Source organism: Argiope bruennichi, chromosome 8 (assembly GCF_947563725.1).
Source record: "Argiope bruennichi chromosome 8, qqArgBrue1.1, whole genome shotgun sequence".
In the NCBI taxonomy this organism is placed as follows: Eukaryota; Metazoa; Arthropoda; class Arachnida; order Araneae; family Araneidae; genus Argiope; species Argiope bruennichi.
In genome coordinates this window covers 88,227,562-88,248,291 of record NC_079158.1, presented here as the reverse complement: position 1 = coordinate 88,248,291, position 20,730 = coordinate 88,227,562, and the positions used below count along the sequence as shown (strand labels likewise).

The 20,730-nt window shown below is 27.5% G+C and overlaps 1 protein-coding gene across 2 annotated transcripts in view; it reads right to left on the bottom strand.

Moving 5' to 3' along the window:
• The window catches only part of LOC129981891 (cell adhesion molecule Dscam2-like), a 464,610-nt gene that overhangs the window by 105,417 nt on the left and 338,463 nt on the right, over positions 1-20,730 (bottom strand). For both annotated transcript variants that reach the window (XM_056092937.1, XM_056092938.1), the window contains exon 16: positions 12,238-12,308. In XM_056092937.1, coding sequence (XP_055948912.1) covers positions 12,238-12,308 — 71 coding nt within the window. The remainder of the gene's footprint in view (positions 1-12,237; positions 12,309-20,730) is intronic.

Below are 20,730 nucleotides of genomic sequence, written 5' to 3'. Positions count from 1 at the left end.
GTATTCGTCAATATAAATTCTTGGATTTACTGACAACTTATCATGGAGTTGAAGACAACATATCAAGATATAAAAATAAATTGAGCTACATTAGCTAGAAGTAATATAGCTAGCTATATTAACTATATTAACGTTTTGTTTTGAAATTAAAAAAAATGATTATTTTGGGATGAGCTTCGAGATTTTTAAATCGCGGTCAGAAGACGAGAGAATGCCCAATAGAGATCTTATAAACCTAGATGTCCGAATCAGTATGCTGCAAGTGGGACACAAAAGTTATTTGTTTGATTAAATTTTGAGTTTTGTATAATCTCTACTCAGAATTGAATTCTTACCATTAGATCATTAATGTAATGTAAACCAAAATAAACCAAATTTGGAATGTAAACCAAATACGAATCGTATACGTCATGATTAATTGTTTCCATTTCTTTTTCAGGGTACGGAGAGAAACAGATTTCTAGCCTGATACCACAAGTTTAAAAAAAAGTGAAAGTTTAAAAATTCCCTGAATGAGTTTCTATAATTAGCGCTTGTATATTGTAATCATAAATTCAAATTACAGAAACATTATACGCTTAGAAAAACAGGCATGAGAGCAGACAGAATTTATCCAGCATTTCTTAGAAATCTTCTATGAGGATAAATCAAACAGCCAAAAAAAATAAAAATCACTATAATAAAGTATATATTAGTATTTTTTAGATTCTTTCAATAGAAATAAAGTACATGATCTACTCTAAAGTCGCAAGCCGTAAATTAACATTTAATCCATCATATGTCACCAAATAGATAATTTCTATCGCTTTATGAAAGCCTGCTCCTAAAAACAATTTCGGAACCTGACATGACATAAATTGTCTTGCTTCTATGCAGTTCTTTCTATTTCAAATGTTTCATCCATAAATAAACTTTAGGTAGTTAAACATTGTAGGTAGTTATATCACTATAAATGCACCATTTGTTATTGCTATTTGCTTTCTGAATACTACTTAATATCATAAAACATATCGCTAAAACGGCCAAATAACTTGTAGTAATGCCACAATGGAAGCCTCATCAAATGAGATGCTGTTTAAATTTTACATACAAAAATCATTGAAGATTCTCTATTGTTTATTCCAATATCTCTCTTAACTTCCTTTATGCTATTTGGTTTAACATTTTTTTTTTCAATAATTTGCTTTTTCAAAGGTTCATGGCCTGTATTGTCACTTCTCTGTCCTCTCAGTTTCATTTTAATATAATGAAGATATTTTCACCTTAAATATTTTTTAATCGTTAAGTGAATATAATTATAAAAAAAAATTATATATGTATTTTCAAACAATTTCTCCTTTGCATTTTTAAACAAACTTAGCAATTCACACAATATACAAAGAGAAAAGTTTCATGGAAACTTTTGGAACAGAAACATGAAAGCAAAGGATTTAATGGGAAGCTAATGTCCTAAGCACCAATTAAATCATATTGTTCTGTACCATTCGATATAATTTAAAAGTGCATAATATCCAAAATTAATTAACCTTTATTTTAAACTGATTCTATAAAACTATTGTCTAGAAAATTATGAAATTTTTTGTTGGGCATAATAAAGAAATTGGACTTTATTTGGTTGAATAAAAAGTTCAAAATGTGAACACCAGAAGGTGTTTTTAATGAATTGAAGAAAAGAGCCTTAACAGGCCTATCAGTTACTTATTTTATTCATGGCAATAATGCCATTTCAAAAAAAAAAAAAAATACTCACTTTCTTTTAGCAAAGGTACATAAAATAATGGTATTCTGGGTATTTCTATATATTCTATTCCGTTTTTAATGTCACATATAGGACACGTTGTAGGCAACACTGAATATAGATCTCAAATATCCAGCTATCAAAAGTGCAGCCCTTTATTTTCAAAATTACAGGATATTAAGTCTTATTATCCCTGTAACTGGAAACGGTTTCAAAATGATTCCACACTGTTTAATGGCTCTGGTTATCTCGTGTTTTTTTGTCCTTGAATACAATCATCTCCTCATTACCTTCAAGTAGTACTTTTAGCAGTATTTTGGCAGAAGTCCAAGTTTGAACACATTCATATAACCTAGTTATTGCTTTTCAAAGATTTCGTTTGCTGTTTATGGTGTCATGGATTCCACATCTCTGAAACTGTGATTGAAAAAAATATATAACGCACCAGTTGATTTCTATATATTTCGCGTTGCAATCCGCATTGCATTCTTCATTTTTAATTGTTAAATTTTAACTGTTATTAATGTTGGTATCATCGCATAGTATAAAAACCAAGTAGGGACATATGAAAAGATTTTTTAGGTTTTTCTTATAATATCTTTCTAACATTTAATATTATAATAGCATTTTTGATATTAATATTTTTATTATGTTTGGTAATTACATAATTTCCAGATTATATCGCGTTTCCAAAATAAATTCCAATGCTCTTTACAAAAGATAAAAAGGAAAAATAACAATGCAGCATTTTTGATTCCATGTCTTTGAATGCATAAGAAAATTCATGTTTCCAGTTAAGGGTTATTTTTCTTTTAATTAGCTGGAAAATCCTGTATTTTATCTATAAATCCATTTCTCTATCTCTATGTATAATCCAATGTCCATTTTTTTTAGATTTCACACACATTTTATGTGTTAGAGGAACATGTTTTTTTTGAGCGTGTCGATGTTTCAGGGTATTCCTTGTTAATAATGTGCAGTTCATTTTTCTGTAGATGTAGATCTTGGTGACAAGAATTCAGTTATAATAAAAAAAAATATTTATGATTGATTACAACGAACGATTACGATTGATCATGAGACAAAAAAAGGTGTTTAATTTCCAATGGATCGATTAAGAAACGTTTATATTCATTTGCTAATTTTTAGTTTATTTTAAGTAACATTAATTTGAATACGGATTCCCTATCTATTTATTTAAATTTATATCACATGACCAGGAATGAATTTAGAATTTCTAGGCGAAATATAACCTTATTTTAGTCTGCAATCTACAGTGCCCCACGAATAGAAAGGAAGACGATTACCGATTGATTTAACTAGTACCAATCCGCCACTCAGAATATATTATCTGTGCAATCATGTGTCTTACTTATGCAGCATATACTTTAGATCAGCATCGGGCAACTAATGTTAAGCAGAAATCTAAACAACACAAGTGGGAAGGTCTGTAACTTACACAGATATACGGATAAAACAGGGATACGTAAAATAAAAGAAAAAAAAGGTTGAAAACATGTTTTGTAAAAACCCACTTTTATTCGTACAATGAAATAATTTTTTTCTCAAAAATCTGAAGAATTCATACAAATCAATAAAGCATAAATGCCTGACAGAAATTATCTAAGAAACTGAAAGTTTTGATTAAAATTAAAAATATTCTTTATTTTCTTGTATCTGGATTTTTTGTGATGATAAACAATATAGAATAATTTCATTGGAGCTGCCCGTACATTCAAGATTTTTTTGAATAAATTTAAATTTTTGTTTTCTTCATATAATAATATACTAAAAGAGAGTATATATATATAATAATAATAATTATTATTATTATTATAAATATAATGCTAACTTGCTACCAAACTTTCTTGAATTGACGACAAAGTGCATTTTTATGTTAGGATCAAATTTTTCATTTATTTAAATGATAATTAGATTTTCGATATTCAAACTATCCTATTTTTATTGAAACATATAACTGTACAGAGTTTTATAAGTATTAAGATGTTCCAAAAATTTCTTTCTCATCGCGATATGAATGACCTTATCTGGCTCTGGTTGGGCAAACATGCAGGCTTATCTATTATGCTTATTTATATCATCGGTTATCTCTATGCAGGCTTATCTATATCATCGGTTTCAGTCGTACCAGAGCTCAACTGTCGCAAAACCTGGACTACACCGATAAAAGTTCTTTTGTCTATTTGGTGGGATTGGAAAGGCGTAATTTTCCACGAACTCCTTCCTCAAGGTAAAACAATAAATTCTACGAAATATTGTCATCAATTGTATCAAATGAAAGCTGACATAGCAAAAAACGAGTCAGAATTATTGAACCGACGAGGCGTTGCTTTTCATCGTGACAAAGAGAGATCACATATTACATTAGTCGTAAAAGAAAAGCTCTTACAGTTTGATTGGGATGTTTCACCATATCTTGCGAACTTTCTAGATCTCGCTCCATCTGATTATTATTTCTTTCTGCCCTTTAAAAATTCTTTTCGTGATAAGTGCTTAAAATCCATCAGCGAAATAAAAGCGCACATCGAGGATTATTTCTTATCTAAAACACAACAATTTTTGGGGAAAAAAGGCAAAATGAGGCTTCCTGAGATATGGAAGGAATTAATAGAGCAAAAGGGTTCTTATATAATAAAGTAAATAATATCTTAAACAGTAAATATTGTGTATTCGTTTCATATTAGAAATAATATAGAAACTTATGGGACACCTTAATATAATAGAGGAAATGAGCTAAAAGGAATTAAAAAAATTATAACTGTTCAAACGTAAATTAAATTGACTTAAATAAATGTTGAGTGCACTTTTTTATCAGTTTTTTTAATTAAAATTTAGCAATAAACCAGAAAAAAATCGTAAGTACTAGAAAAACGAAATGTTAATAAAATATATAATAAAAGAAATACTTTTCTCAGTAAAATGAACAAATTCATGACATTAAATTATTCCAGTAAATAAACAACAAATAATTCACTCAACCAAATATATTCTTGCAATTACAGTTTATTTTAAAGCAATTCAATTCAATTAAGAAAAAGAACTCATATTTATCACTGAAATCATTTGAAAGCTGTTAAATGCAGTTTATTTAAAAAGACGTTATTTAAAACTAATTTAGACTTTTGTTCAGCGTAAAAACAATAATTTCTTCATCTTTTGTTTGCAAATTGCATTTTCTTTGGAGAATTCAAAAATACTTAAAGATAAAGGGGATCTAATAGGATTATGTGGGAATAATAATACATTGATGTTTTCGTAGTAACTGTGGCTATTAAGGAAATGATTCATTATGATAATTTTATTTCCGCAACTCGCTTTGTTTAAAAATGCGTAAAATAAATTAAACCAATTTCTTTATTCGAAATAAAAGTGAAAGAAGCATTTGTTTCAATATTCAGCTTCGTCATAAAAGGATTAGTTAAAAGTAAATTACAGAACCCATTACAAATATCTAAAAAAATTATATTTAATCTGCATTTACAATAAACGTTTATTTCTTCTTTTCGATTTGCAAATGCAGTCATTCACATTTTACATTTAAGATAAATTTAATATGGAAAATATTTTTGTAGCAAATATTTTTATTAAATCAAGAATAGCAGAAATTTGAATGTTAATGGATGCAAATTATTGGAAATAAGATTATGTTATTAAATTCATTATGTAAATTGCTAGTAAGGTGAAGGAATTAAGTATTTTGGAAAAGCATAAAGCCGATTAAACTAACAATAGCATAAATTTAGTTATTGAAACACATTACAATTTTCAAAAATATAATCATAAGACTATAGGATGAATGTAACCAGAATGAATAAATGGAGATGGTCTATCCCAAACTTTCTAATATACCTTCTAATAAATATACTTGTGTATTATTAACCGCATAATGCTTCCGAAGAAAAGGAGGATTCTATTAGAGTGCGATTTTTGGGAATTTCCTTTTGGCAACTGATTATTAGAATGCGGTTGATGCACAACCAACAGAACCTCAAGTGTCTATTTTAGACACTTATTTTCAAAATGATTAAAACCAAATTTTTTCATAGAATATTACTTGCAGCCTCATTGTTGCATACCAAATTTCATATGTTTTTGTCTCTGCATTTTTGAATATCATATTGTATTTCTAGTAAAATGAAAATAACAATAGATGATCAACCGTTAAACGAATTGGATTTCTAATTCGATATACATCTATATTTTATATTTCAAATTTGTGTATCAAATTTTATAATCGAACTTTTTTTTTTTTTGTAATTGTCATGTTCAGCACCCTTGCATGCAGTCTTCATCGGGAAGATTTCTTTCGTAATTTAGAAGACGTCTACAAATTTGGTGCTAAGTTCATATATCAAATTTCATCCGTCTTTCTCCAAATCTTATTGCGTTATTGTATTCACACACATACATAATTCCAAAAAAATTTCTTTTTAGAATTAGAACGTAGAGATTCTTCCAAATTAAAAATTGTGAAAATTTGTCAAAATCATTCCACTTTTTTCGAAAATTACAATACATGTAGATGTATTTGTAAAAGCTCTCATGTACTTTGTGTACTTCATATACGAAATAGAAACAAAGCACAGATTCACCAGATATTAAAAAAGGAATCCTAGACCTAATAGTTTATATCTTCACTATTGCTTCTACTCGCCAAACAAGTTTGATTGATTTAAAAAATAGAATTGAATTAACTAAACACAAATTAATGTTTTTCTTGATATGTATTAGAATTAAACAAAAATGAATAGAAAACACCGAAAAAGAAAATTTTAAATAACTGTTTTGTTCTCAAATTCAGATACAGATCGTCAAAAATTGTTAAGATGTCACAGTTTGAGAATCGATTTTTCAATTTTTCGAATCTGGTACCATATTTCCAGCTCATTACAACATTTATGATAAGTGGTAATAACAGAATTTCTTGATAAAAAGAAAAAAATATTTAGAGTTAAAATGATATTTACACGTATTTACAGTATTTTTAAAAGTGCTTTTATGAAATTATTAACCAAAAAATAACAAGTATTAACCACATTGGATTCAACTGCAGATGATTCAATTTACAATGAGGTCAGCAAAATTATCTTTGCGTACATATGGCAATATTCTTGTCTATGGTAACTTAAGATTTTTTAGATATCTAATTTTGACAGATGTTCATTGAACAATATTGTAGTAATTTTAAGTTCATATTTTGCCTTAAGGTCATTTTGAATATTTTAATTCACGGGATACTGAAGGTGTAACTTTTTCCAAATATTTATTTTGTATGAATCTTAAAATAATAGAAAACATACGTCAATAAGATAGCTCTATCAAATTATCTAAAGATTTTGAAAAATTATTAGCTAGCTTGGTTTCACAGATTTTATATTTAATCCTTTGTAAGGTATAAAAATAATTCTGTAATACTTTATTCACATTTCAATTTTGAAACTGTGCTTTTATTTAGGTTTCCGTTTGAGGTGGCAACTCATCGTACTGGATAAAATCAGATTTTAATGTCAGAGACAACTCAACTCTTGTTTCGAATCTTGTTTAGTCAGTTTTCTTTCTTACTGCGTATATTACGTATTTGATGCGTGTCAACTGAGAGTCAAAATATGTCTTCATGTAAATAGTTATATATATATGTGTGTGTGTGATTGTGTTGCAAATAAAACTAGATTTTTTTTTAAATCGCCTCATCAAGATGGATACGTAAACCATAAACAACACATCATCCCCATATCTGGTGATCACGGATTTTGAATTGCAATCTTTGAAGCTCAAACATTAGCAATATGGATGCCATGAGTCCTTTAGAAGTGATCGGAAACTAAGGTAAGTTTGTTAAAGTCATTTAAAATGTCTACAACGGAAGAAAAGTCACCTTCCTTAAATATCAATATTGCATATGCTGAAATCAATCGAGTTAGAGTTTAACCGCCAAATTTTTGGCATAGCAAGTCAAAGCCATGGCTTTTACAGTTTGAAGCAGTTTGTGAACAGCTGTATTTCTCAATATGCAACTAAATACAATATTGTCGTCGCTCTTAATTTTTTTTAAAGATTTTGTGCTTATATTTTGTGAGAACCTCCTAAAGATAATAAATACGAAACGTTAAAAACAGCCCATACGTTTATTACAAATTTTGAGATGAACCATAATTATTAAAATTTCATGTTATCGATGGAGATTTGCTCATTATAATTCAGAATGTTTGAGCAAGTGACACAACATTACCTTAAGTAAAATAATACTTTAATAATACTGAATAAATTGAAAAATATAATTTATTTTGACATAGGAAAAGACGATTATTAATATAAATAATATTAAAATTTCGAATTTAAAATGTGAACTTCTTTCACAATTAATTGGTTAAATAAGTTCGAAATTCTTTGCTATTATCCGCTCCCTGCACTTTTGATATGATGAATTCGATATCGATTCTAATATATTTGCATTGCTTATACAATAATTTCACTTTGTTTATAGTTATTTAGCTAATCACAACCCGATTCATTTAGAATGTGATATATTTTATTTATAAGAAACGATACATAATCGTTTTTTTAAACGATCCATAATCGGATACAGAACAATAGTTTTGAATGTTGCAAAAATATATTTTATCTTAAGTAAATAAACATGAAGCTACAAAAACTTCGAAGTCTCAATTTTTAAACCATCACCATACTTGTTATTATTAATAATTTCTTGGTACACAGCCATTTTAAACAAGCAACGTTCGGTATCTCATTTGCATTTCATTATTTTAATCCAATAAACAACAGTCTCCACAACCATTAATTATATTTTGATGGATAGTTTAGGGGTGGTAAATAAAGATTCCAATATCGTCCAAAACAGTAATATTCAAAGATTAGTAACCCAGTTAGTTGCCGTGGAGGGAAATTGTTTCCTATTAAAAATGCTAGTATAGTAAAAAATGTTTTGCTCAGTATGGCTGGTAAAAACGGAGGTTTACATCAAAATTCAGACTCTATATTTTTTTCAGCTGGTGCATTCACTGCCTAAAGCACTATAAGATAAAATTATCTAAATTATTTAAAATATTTTCCAACTGGAAATCAACACCTTTTTCTGATTATTTATAAATAATTTATCGAGTCACCATTTGAGTGGAAGCGTTGTATATTTGCCCTAATTGAATGAAATATTAAACTGCTATTAGCAGAATAATATTTCTTATTGGTTTTTATAAAGTTAGAATACTTACGGGTTAGATGTACAAGTTGAAAGCAATTATTATTATTATTATTTTAATTTTCAGAAATTTAACTCTGCATTTTATAATTAAGGGGTTTAATATGTTAACTTTTATATGATCTAAAAGATCGAGAAAAGCATGCAGGCTCTGAGTCGAGAAAGCATTGCCAACACAAGTGAGGTATAGAAATTTCCCATACGGAAGCAACACTAAAATTACAAGAGTTGTAGTATCGACGTATAGGTAAGAGCGGTTATCATTATGTGCCATATCATTGTCCAAATGCATGGGCTTCAACAATTTTTGCAACTCTTCCTCCATAAATGTTGCTGGTGTGCTAGGTACAGTGCAACGAGACATGAAATTAATGCATGATTGTGTCCCTGCACACTTTTTCCGAGGTACATTATTGTCATGTAATGTACCTAAGGACGAATGGAGTACTAAACCCAATACTTCGATACCATGCTCATTGGATAACAGTTCCCGATATATTTTTCTCATTGAGTAACCTTAAAATACTTTTTTATACATCTACGGACACAACGCAATAATTTACCACAGCTCGGATTGTTGATACTGTGACAAACGTTAAATGCATGTCTCGTATCTTCAAACGCATTTGAAAATCGTTTTTTCGTCGTTACAGATGGTGAAATGATAATTTTAATAATTAATTATTATTTTACTTATTAATTAAGAATAACAGCGAAATCTGCCCTTTCCGCAGTTTTTACCCTATTAATGTTGTTAAAAATCATTATATATTGCTTTTTTTGCTCCTCTGAATGTCTACTAAAATATGAAAGTTCCTCTGAGTTTGTTGATTCATTCATAAAGCACCCTGCATAGAAATTAAATTAATGCTACTATATATTGTTGCCTTTGTTTTAGAGTATTAATTAATATTTGGAATTTTAAATTGAGAGACTTATTCACTTCTTCTATATTTCATAATTAAAATTATTTAGTATTTCAGTGAAAAAAAATCCACGTTAATATTAAATATGTAAATATAAATTAAAGTTAGAAATAGTTATCAAAGTAGAAGTTGCTAGAAAATTTGCTCATACTCAGGGGGCTCTAAATGACACTCTATTCAGTAATTCCTAAATTCCTCTTAAATTAAAACAAAGCAGTTCAAAACATCCAACCTAAATAGAACATGTATCAGACTTACAATAAAAGCATTCGCACTCATGAAACTTTGTAATTATCTTTATGCTCATGGGAGATGCCTATGTTTACATCAAAGCTAGAGGCAAAAGGGTTCCAAATTTTCAAATTGTTAGAGGAATGGGTTATTACAGCCACAGCTGAATTTAAAACTTGGTTATGCAGTGTGGCATCATTATGAAATAGATTGACTTGGTTCATTTACACTTCATATACATAAAGTGCCCATTTTAAATAAGCCACAATTAGGTCAGGATTATACTGTTTTAAATTTTAGTCGAAGTTAGCAGAGCGAGGGATTTGATACAATGGGACATATTTGTTGTGGATTAATAAAAGGATGATATATGCACAAGGCTAGAAATAGCGGTATTTCTCTTACTATTGCATAATTATTTGCTTAAATATTGTTACAAAAGCTGGAAATAAAAGAAAAAATATTTTTTTTATAAATATTATAACATTTAATAAATTTAAAAGGAAGTACAACGAACATTATCGAAGTAAAGAACTAGGAATGCATTTATTAAACATTAATGAATAATTACCATTTATATGCTTTAAATCAAGGAAAGCAGAAATAAATAAACCTGGTATATATATTTTTTGATTTGCGCGATTAATCTGTTATTATTAACATCTATCTGAAAAAATAATTAAGAGATCGGTAAAAAAATTAATAATAGTTTATAATTAATAGTAAAAATAATTAATTAACCCTATGATAAGTTATTATAAATAATTATTAGTTGTTAGTAATATTAATCATGGCTAAAATTTACAACAAACAATTAACCACATTGATTATAACAAATATATAAATGTTTATACGCAAGTAATATTTCTCTACAAAATTAATTGAAAAAAAAAAAAAAAAAAAACGTTGACGCTAAAGTCAAAAATTCCGACGCCAGTCTATGCTTATTTTAGTTTATTTAGATTAAAGTACCATTTTGAAGCAATAGCTGAACTATTTTAGGACGGATCATGTAATTTTGAACAACTATCAACCGAGAGTGCAGCTGATCTAGAATCCTCCTCTACAAATTTCCACACCGTACCAACTTGTTGGTTCGCAGTATTTAATGCGTACGTACCAAATCAGTTTATTTATCGGTTTTTCGATTTAACAGGATTTCGTACTTGGAATCTTCCGACGGTGAAGACCTAACACCAAGTCACCAAAGCCTCCAATCGATGGTTTTAGTTAGGGTTCTGTAACTTTTGGTGTTAAGAAAAACTGAACAGCAATATTTGAATTCCATGTATATTTTTATCATTAAGCTATATCTATCATAAGTTTCTATATGATTTCTATTTTGTATATCCCTAGATGCGCCCTATATATATATATATATATATATATATATATATATATATATATATATATATATATATATATATATATATATATATTGGTAGTAAATTTGGATATGTTTGAAATTTTGTTAGAAAACTAATGTGTTTTGAAAATAGCAATATTTTAAAATGTAGAAATTATTGTTTTGATTATTTTATTGATAAGTACAATAAAATGATCAAACGGATAATAATGCAAATGCTTCTCTAAAAAGAAGAAAAAATAACTTTAGAAGAAAAAAAAGGTAAGAGCTTGCGTAAAATAAGTTGCATTTCAGCAATTATAATCAATAGAGAAAACTATATATATATATATATATATATATATATATATATTAATAAGAATAAGAATTCTAAAACTTAAAAAATAATTCGTTTCAATTCACCAAAATTTAAGTGGTTTAAAACAAATTGAGGGAAGTAATGTGCTTCCCTCTGAATGTCTAAGAAAAAAAAAGAAAAGAGATGAGAAAACTGAAGATAAAATAAATTTAGATGCTTGCAAACTTTTCATACTTTAATCCTTCCTCTGAAACTTTTATTCAATTTATCCTCGATTCTCTGAAGCTTTCATTCCTTAATCAAGTGGTAAATTCTGTTTATATCGGTAGTGTTATTTTTACCATTGAAATTAAATTTATATCAATGCTTTTAATAAAAAGCAATATTTTTAAATTAATTCAACATACATTTTCAACATATTTATTTTTTTCTTTGTCTTACCTGCCACGTAACGTTTATAGAACGGGAAGATAATGGAGTGGCTCGAATACCATGAGGAGCTCTTCTAGGTGCTGAAAATTTAAAAACAATCATTTTTATTAAAAACAAACAAGCATGCATAGAAATTTAAATATATATATATATCCAACTAAACTAAAAATTTAATATAAAGGAACGCTAACAAACTATAAGAACTATAAAATAAGAAGCATCAAATATATTAAAATATAGCTCATTTATGCCATTTTAAATTTTTATTGAACAAGAATATTATATGTCTATATTTATCGGGAATTTTATGGTAAATTATAATTAAAAGGCATTTTTGTTATAGATTGCTACTTAAAAAATAAGGCTTAAATAAATCAATTATAGTTTAAATGGATCTGGTATGATTCAAGTTCAAAAATTTTATGTATGTAAAAATAATAAAAGTGATCCATTTTTTTTCCCGATTATTGCTAATGAAGTTTCAACCAAAACATCTGCCATAAATTCTTTGCCATTCAAATATTTACTAAAATTATTTTAGAACATGAAACATAGAAATACTCAATTAGGGGAAAAATCTGTTGATAAATTAAATTCAAAAATCAAAACTACATATTTTTTTTTTTCTTTCTTTTTCTCCAGAATTTTCTGAAAGTTCTGCTTCTATTTTAGATTCAAATGCGCTACGCTTTCTTTTTTCTAAATAGAAACATTGTTATGTTATGTGCTACATGTATAAAAGAACTTGCTTTTCTAAGATAAGATACAATTTGCGATTAAAGCTATATTTTAAATAAATTTCGTTGTTTGTAATGTCAATGCCTTTTCGTGCAAATTTTGGAATAGTAGAGAGATTTATTATTTTACTACAAAGATCTGCTTTTTCTTTAATCCTTTTTTCATCACAATATACAAACAATATTTATCATGTATGCATTCTTTGCGGATAAATTTTGATATATGATATGAATCTCGAGAAAAAAAATTAAGAAGATTCATAATTTATTAAGTGAGAATAACAGTCTCATACAATCTTCTGAGAAAAATTGCTTCTTTTTCATTAAATATAGATAAAAAGTATCCAATTTTATTTCTCCTGAACGATTAACACAGTGCATTAATTGATAAATCTAAGAGACCAGCAGCATATTTCGTTAAAGAAAGCTTTTCAACAGATGAAAATAAAACACAATACAGAAATATCCATTGGGAACCTGATCCAAAACGTTATGATCAATTCTAATATTTCCTTTAAAAAAATCATAGATGTAAATACAATGAAAATATTCCACCGATTAAAATAAAATATTTAATTTCTGAAATATTTTCAGAAGTATATATGGAATCATATAAAAGTATTTAGATATAATTCAAGAACAAGTTTGTATTCAAAAAATTATTATATTTTTTTTTTGCATCTAAAAGTGGCTACAAGCATAATTTATGGCAAAAAAAAATCGTTGCAATACAGAATGCTAAATAAATGAAACAATATGTATGGAGTATGAGATGTTTTTAAATCAAAAAAAAAAAAAAAAACTGCATAAATTCTAGTAACAAATAATGATTCGTTGCTTAAACTATGGCAATGAAGAGCAAAAACGTAGCGCAAACATGGGATCTATGGGGAGCTTTTATAATTTCAAATAATTTATTGATCCTCACAGCTTTTATAATGACTTATACTACGTTTGTCGACGTGTATGGGTATATAGGGATGGAAAATGACCCGAAACAATTTAAGTTCTTATGTTCATGTGAAATAAAATAATTGAGATGTTGCTCTCCGAGCTTATCGTTGACGATGAATAATCTTTACAAGAAGTTTCAATGCATAAGTGGTTTGTAATTGAAGACGTTTCGATTATATTTTCTATCAGATTTTTTTTTTTTTTTTTTTTTTTTTTGAGGAAATTTGGTCATTCAACGGTGTTACCCGGCAGAGTAGGGGCAATTCTTTCAGATACATTAGGTCTTCAAAGATTACATTCTATAGAGTATGTAAATAAATGAAGATTTACATGTGCGCTATAAAATATTATCTGATAGGGTTTTGATGAGAAACCCGGTGGCGTAGTGGTATAGCTTTGAGCTCCCGGCGCACAGGTCCGAGACTCGATTCTCGGGCTAGGCAAAGTCGACTCAGCCTTTCGTCCCTTCAGTGGGTCGATAAACTGAGTACCAAGCAATCTTGGGAACTAAATACTGGGGGCTGATCGTTAGGCTGACCACCTAACTGGTACCTATGTCTTGCACCCCAGGGCCCTATGTCAAGATATCGGATATAGGCACTGTAGGTCTGTTGTCCCATTGAGTTTTGTGTAGTAGTTGAGTAGGGTTTTGATGAATATTGAGAACCGTATGACAGGGTAATACCAGTCGATTCATCTCGTAGGTTGCGTTGCATCAAACAAAGTACAAAGTCGTAAGTGTACCATATGACTGAATGTTTCTACTGCCTTTGCATAATGAAATTTCTAATTTAGACAAAGGCTTGCCGAGATATTAACGTAGAGAAAGATGGGAATCTCTTTATTCCAAGTATATTCAGCAAATACTCGAGTTGGGCTATTCTAGCAGGAGGATGGATTGAATAATTAACATTTGTCAATTGAATATATACAAGCATTTATTACACAATATTGTTTGTGAGTTAATCCTCTGTAGGTGCCAAGTATCCTATATGTTTATTTGAAAGTTTAATTTCTCCAATGCACCGTATTCTGAGGATTTCACACTATAATGAGTCTACTCTAGCAATCTATGTTGTATTTATGAAAATATTTTTCAGTGTGAGAAGGTATGCTCTTTATACCTAATGTATAAATGTAATACCTCATGTATAAATGTCAATATATATTATTTATACCTAACTCCCAACAAAGATTCATAACTTACTCTGAATAACTATGAGAAATACTAAACAATTTTAATGACAAGATATTAATATATATCTAACTTATAACAAACTAATGAAAAATATTTAAAATAAGTTTAGTTTTCCTTATACAGAGCATTGATAAAATGCAAATCTTCAGAAATCAATTTAATTATTTTTTCTATATCCAATGGTTAATATAATATATGCAGTGATGGGGTGCCTTTAATTATTCGAATTTAAACATACTTTAGATTAATATATTGAATTCTTCCTGTCACAATAAGCTAAACACCAGTTTTTAATTAATCACTCTGATCATAAAGACATACAATATATGCATAACTTTTTATGTTTTTTTTAATTTTTTTTTACATTTATTTATTCTTAATTTTGAAAACGCCACTTTTAATAATCACTTTTTTAATAATTTTAAAATTGTATATGCAAAATAAATAAGGAGAAGATTTATTCATTTTGGAATTAAGAAATATATGAGAAAGAAACTGATTTCTTGAAGTAGTTAGTAAAGTTCAGATATAGCAAACAATGAAACACTCAAAGAAAACAAAGCAAATATATCCAATTTCGGGATAACAAGGTAGATAACGAGCAAAAAATTTGATTTTGCAAAAGTATCAATTGTATAGTATATATTTTTGGATCAGGTAATTCTAATATTCTTTAGGATAAATATTGGCTTTCATTTTTCTTCTTTCCTTTCAGATTATTTCTGAGAAATTTGAGGAAACTGATGAATACAGAAAATAAAAAAAAAGGGTAATAATTTATTTTTAAAGATAAATTTTGAGTTTTACTACTTTTGAAATTAAAAGCACTAGTTTTACAGCGCTGAATTTAATTCCTTGTAAGAAATTTATTATTTATACACCAAGGAAAAGTTATTAATGTAATTATTAAATTGCATACTTCTACTGTTATTTTTTATAGTTATGCCTTTTATATAATTTTAACAGAATAATAATTTTAATTTTCTATAAACTGAGAATCATAATGTATTTTCTAAAAAAAATCGAATCGTATATAAAGGTATGATATAATTTAAGATAGAACAACTGGGAATAAAGTTTTTCATTTAATCTTATTTTTTGTTAAGAATGCTGGGATAATATATTTGAATTGCCACTTTGAATATATATTAATCACTTCTTATTTTTTAATCTTTTCACAATAATTGCTTTTTCAATTTTAATGAAATATTTTTAATATGTATTTTCCTTTATAAAACTATATTTTATGCCCAAATTCTTTCTGAATTATTCTATCATATAAATTAGTTTTGGAAGTACTTTCTTGATAATGATTGCAAATGATAGTGAAGCAAATGTCATAACATCCTGGTACTCATTGTAAAATCCCTGCTATTTGTACCGATTCATCTTTGGAAACGTTTAGGGTATTTTTTTAAAGTTTGTTACTCCAGTATTTCTTTAAAAATGGTTTGAGTTGTTTTGAACACTTTTAGGAATAGGTTTCAAGAAAGCTTATAAATTTATTTGAATAAATTTTAGAACAAAGATGCAAAAACGCTGCACTTTGGCTGACTGCCCAAATCTGTGACTAATGCATCTAATTTTTTATTTCAATTCCATATCTGACACACCGTTTTATCAGTAGTTCTGGATTTACTTGGTATCAGTATTTTTTTTTCTTCAAATATGAGACTAGTCTGCTTAGAATTATTGATCTGGAACTAACTCTCAATTATTTGTGTTGAATTTATCCAATCTATTCTTAAATTTGTGCAAATATATTTCTTATGAATATTCTTTTAGCCTATTTTCACTACAATATTCTTATTAATATTAAACATTCCAATATATTTGACAGTTTCGAAGGTTAGTTTCCCGACTTGTCAAATACAATATCATGTTATCACTGTAATGTCAGGGTGGCGTATTCAATTTTTAGTGAGTATTTTAAAATAATGGTGAGTAATAGAAATTGTTCTAAATGATGCAGAATAAAAATATTTATACCTTTCACATTTGAAAAATAAAACTTGAAGTTATTCTGTTCTATACTACATTTGTTATACAAGTTAAGCAAAACACTTACTCCTTGCTATTAACAACAACAAAAAAAATGTTTTGTTACCAATTCAGATCCAATAATCATTTCTAAAACAAATGTTACCGTTTGATACATTTAATAAATTTTGTCATATTGTTTTTTCATACTCTTCATTTATTTCATTACTTGATATCTTACAAAATTTCTGATTTTTCAAAAGCAAATAATTAGTTATTCAATAGAAATTTTTAAAAGGAGAAGAAAAGAAAATTATATGAAAGGAAGCGAAGACTATTTTGTTGAATTACCAGAAACGTTATAGAAAAAGTTGCGAAATTTCAGCACACTTTTACAATTAAGGAAATTTAACAAACGACAATGCTGTTTTAAATTTATTAGCAGAAAAAAAATGTAGAAAAATGAATAATTTAATAAATATGTACAAGACTTATTGATTTAAAAAAGACGAACAGTAAAAATATTCTTGATAAGTAGATTAACATCTATAGGCTGTCAAAACATACTAAAACATATGAAAAAACGAAAATATTTTAATTTTGAAAAGATAACATAATTTTAAATGAAAAATTTAATCAAATTGAAAATTATATTAGGTCATATGGGTTTTAAATGATACTATGAAAATACTTTTATAATAAAATTCTTTAACGATGATATGCACAATTTTATATAAGGAATGGAATTTTTTTCGTTGGAGCTCGGTATAAATAATACGTAACTGATAGCATTTCATTATCCAAAGAAAATAATATTAATACTTAACTTTACTAAACTAGGAAATAAGTAGCAAAGTCAATTTACTTTTTCATTCAAGTGAATTTATGCATTTTTTTATTATTTAAAACTGTCTTCCTAGTGTTATATTATTAATATTTAATAAATTAAGAATAAATAAATTTGAAATATCCAAAACTAGGTAATATTTTTAGTGTAAACGAATAATTATAAAAATTAATATCTAAAATAAACATAGTTATTTAAGTTTTAAATTATCGCCTTAAATAACAATTCTTGTGTCTAGTTTGTAATAATACACAACTGAAATATTAAATTGTTCTAGAAATAGATGAAGATCTTGTACTTAAAATTTCCCCATAAGTACTCATTAAAAATTTTCCAACGAGCACAGCTCTATTTGAAACCGCATGTAACTAGTTTCTGATTAGAAATAGGAGAGTACGTCTGTAGAATGAGGGTAAATTTGAGTATGTTTCAATACACACAGCCTTGTAAAGGAGATTTAATCATTACATTATTGAATGAAGACATCATTTCTCCGAAGTTAAATGTAACATTAGAAATGATGTATATCCGCAATGTATTATTAATCAAGGATTAGAATAAAATGAAAGATTAATAGGTCTGGAATTAGAGATGAAGTTCTACGGTGTATTTCGTCCGAATCCCACATTTAATCAATATTCAATGTATTCTTTAACTGCCCATCTTGCTCTAAGATTCTATTAAAGAGAGTAGCATAACAGATGGAATGTGGAACTGCACTTCCTTTCGTTAATAAAAGTGATTTAAATATCCAGCCTTGTGTAAGACATTATAATTTCGATTTGAATGAGATACTATCTTGAGATATTTTTTCTGTAATACCTATCGTAGAGATGTCTTGCCGATGAAATTGGAGAAAAATGTCTTAAATATGGCTTACTATGTAATAAGCCATAAATTAAATACTTAAACAACTGTAAAAATATATCTGCAGCTAATAATAATTGCGTGTGCTTTTAATTTTAAACTTGATGTAAAATTCCCCAATCCCTTACTATGAAATGTAATATTTATTATTTTCTTTTAAATAACTAGATAAATTCATTCAGAGCAATAGATTTAGATATTGAGAAATTGTTTAAAACTAATATCCAGAAATCGTGTAATTGTTTTATTCCATTTCTTATTTATTTGATCACATTATAGTTATTATTATTATTGTAGTGTGATTTATTTATATTAATTCTTGTCTTCAAAAACCTCAATTTTTGGAGATTTTCGAGTCACGAGAGGTCAGTATTTGGACGAAATTCAGACCCCTCGCATATAAAATCTCTGGTTTGAATCCGTGCCTGAAGGTGACTCTTAATAGAGTTTTCATGCCGGATTCTTGTTTTTTTTTTTTCTTATTTCATTTAATTCATTTTTGTTTTTAAACTTAATATATATTTATTTCTAATTTAAACTGGTGATTATAGTTTAATCCTAAGATTAGGGTCATGGATCGGCTCTTCTTTTACCGTGATCTTACTCCATTCTTTTTTTCACAACATTTGCTTTACTTTGCCAGTTTTGACGCGCAAAATCGTTGCATGTGACAAAGAACAATAAAACTTTAAGTTAGAATTCATAGTTTTTCTATAAGTATAAAAACTTTTTAGGTGCATATAAAATTAAAAAAAAAAGTAAGTACTTTTATAAAGGCGATTTATTCAAAATTTTTGAGTAATTTTTTTATCATAACTTCTGAAAAACAAGGATTACTACTATATGAACATTTTATAACCTCATATATTTTTGAGTACTTGAAACCCTTCACTCAAAGATAAACTCATCTACACGGCATATGCGCAAATGCTATTAATCAGATTCATTTGTTGCTATCAAAATCACTAGGAAAAGTTGTAGTCCACCTATTAATGAGGAATTAATGTATTTGAGTAATATGAATACGAGATGACTGCAATTGAATAAGAGTTGGATGCAAAACAGATTTTTTTGACATTTATTACTATTGATTGATATTGTATGGCACTGATTTAAATATTCGAAGAATTACAGTTCAATAAAAATTAGCATAATAAAGAATAAAAGTTGAAATTTGCTCTTGAATAAAAGAAAAATCAAATGGCTGATACAATTTGTATGCAATAACAGGAGAACATCAGCACAACAAATAACTAAAGATCATCACAAATCATGCTTATTTTATCTATAACTCTATTTTTACAAAAGAGTGGCTTAAGAGTCCGTGATCAATATTATATTCTATATGTTTCAACAAATTATTAAAAAGCAGCTTTTAGGGACTTAGAAACATCAGCTTTTAAAATTTTACTCTTTAGAAAATATTGTCTATCAGGCTATCCAGATTTCTTCTCTATCAAACTGATAACAGAATTCAAGTTCAGTACATTTGAAATGTAAAATAAGAGCAACTTTTCACAGCTTGGAAAAATCACTTTCTTGTCTAAAGTCAAAATTTATCACTTGGATATTACAGACTAATATTATCCCTTAAGATTTTCTTCAATCTAAGGTACCATGCTGAGACTAATATTAACTATTAATATCCGAAAAAAATAACATCATTAATACAACGTAGCCAGTTGTTCCTAATACTTTATATAATCAGAGTAATAAAGCTACGAAAAACAAAACATGAAAAATTGAATTAGCTGTACCAAAAATATAAATATATTTCCCAATAGCATCATTAAATATACAGGGTGGTTATAATTAAAATCCCCTATAAACAGTATCCTACAACGCAAACGAATAAACAGATTGCACTGAAATATATGGTTTATAGAGTACACACGAGATGCACTCACGGAATATCGAAA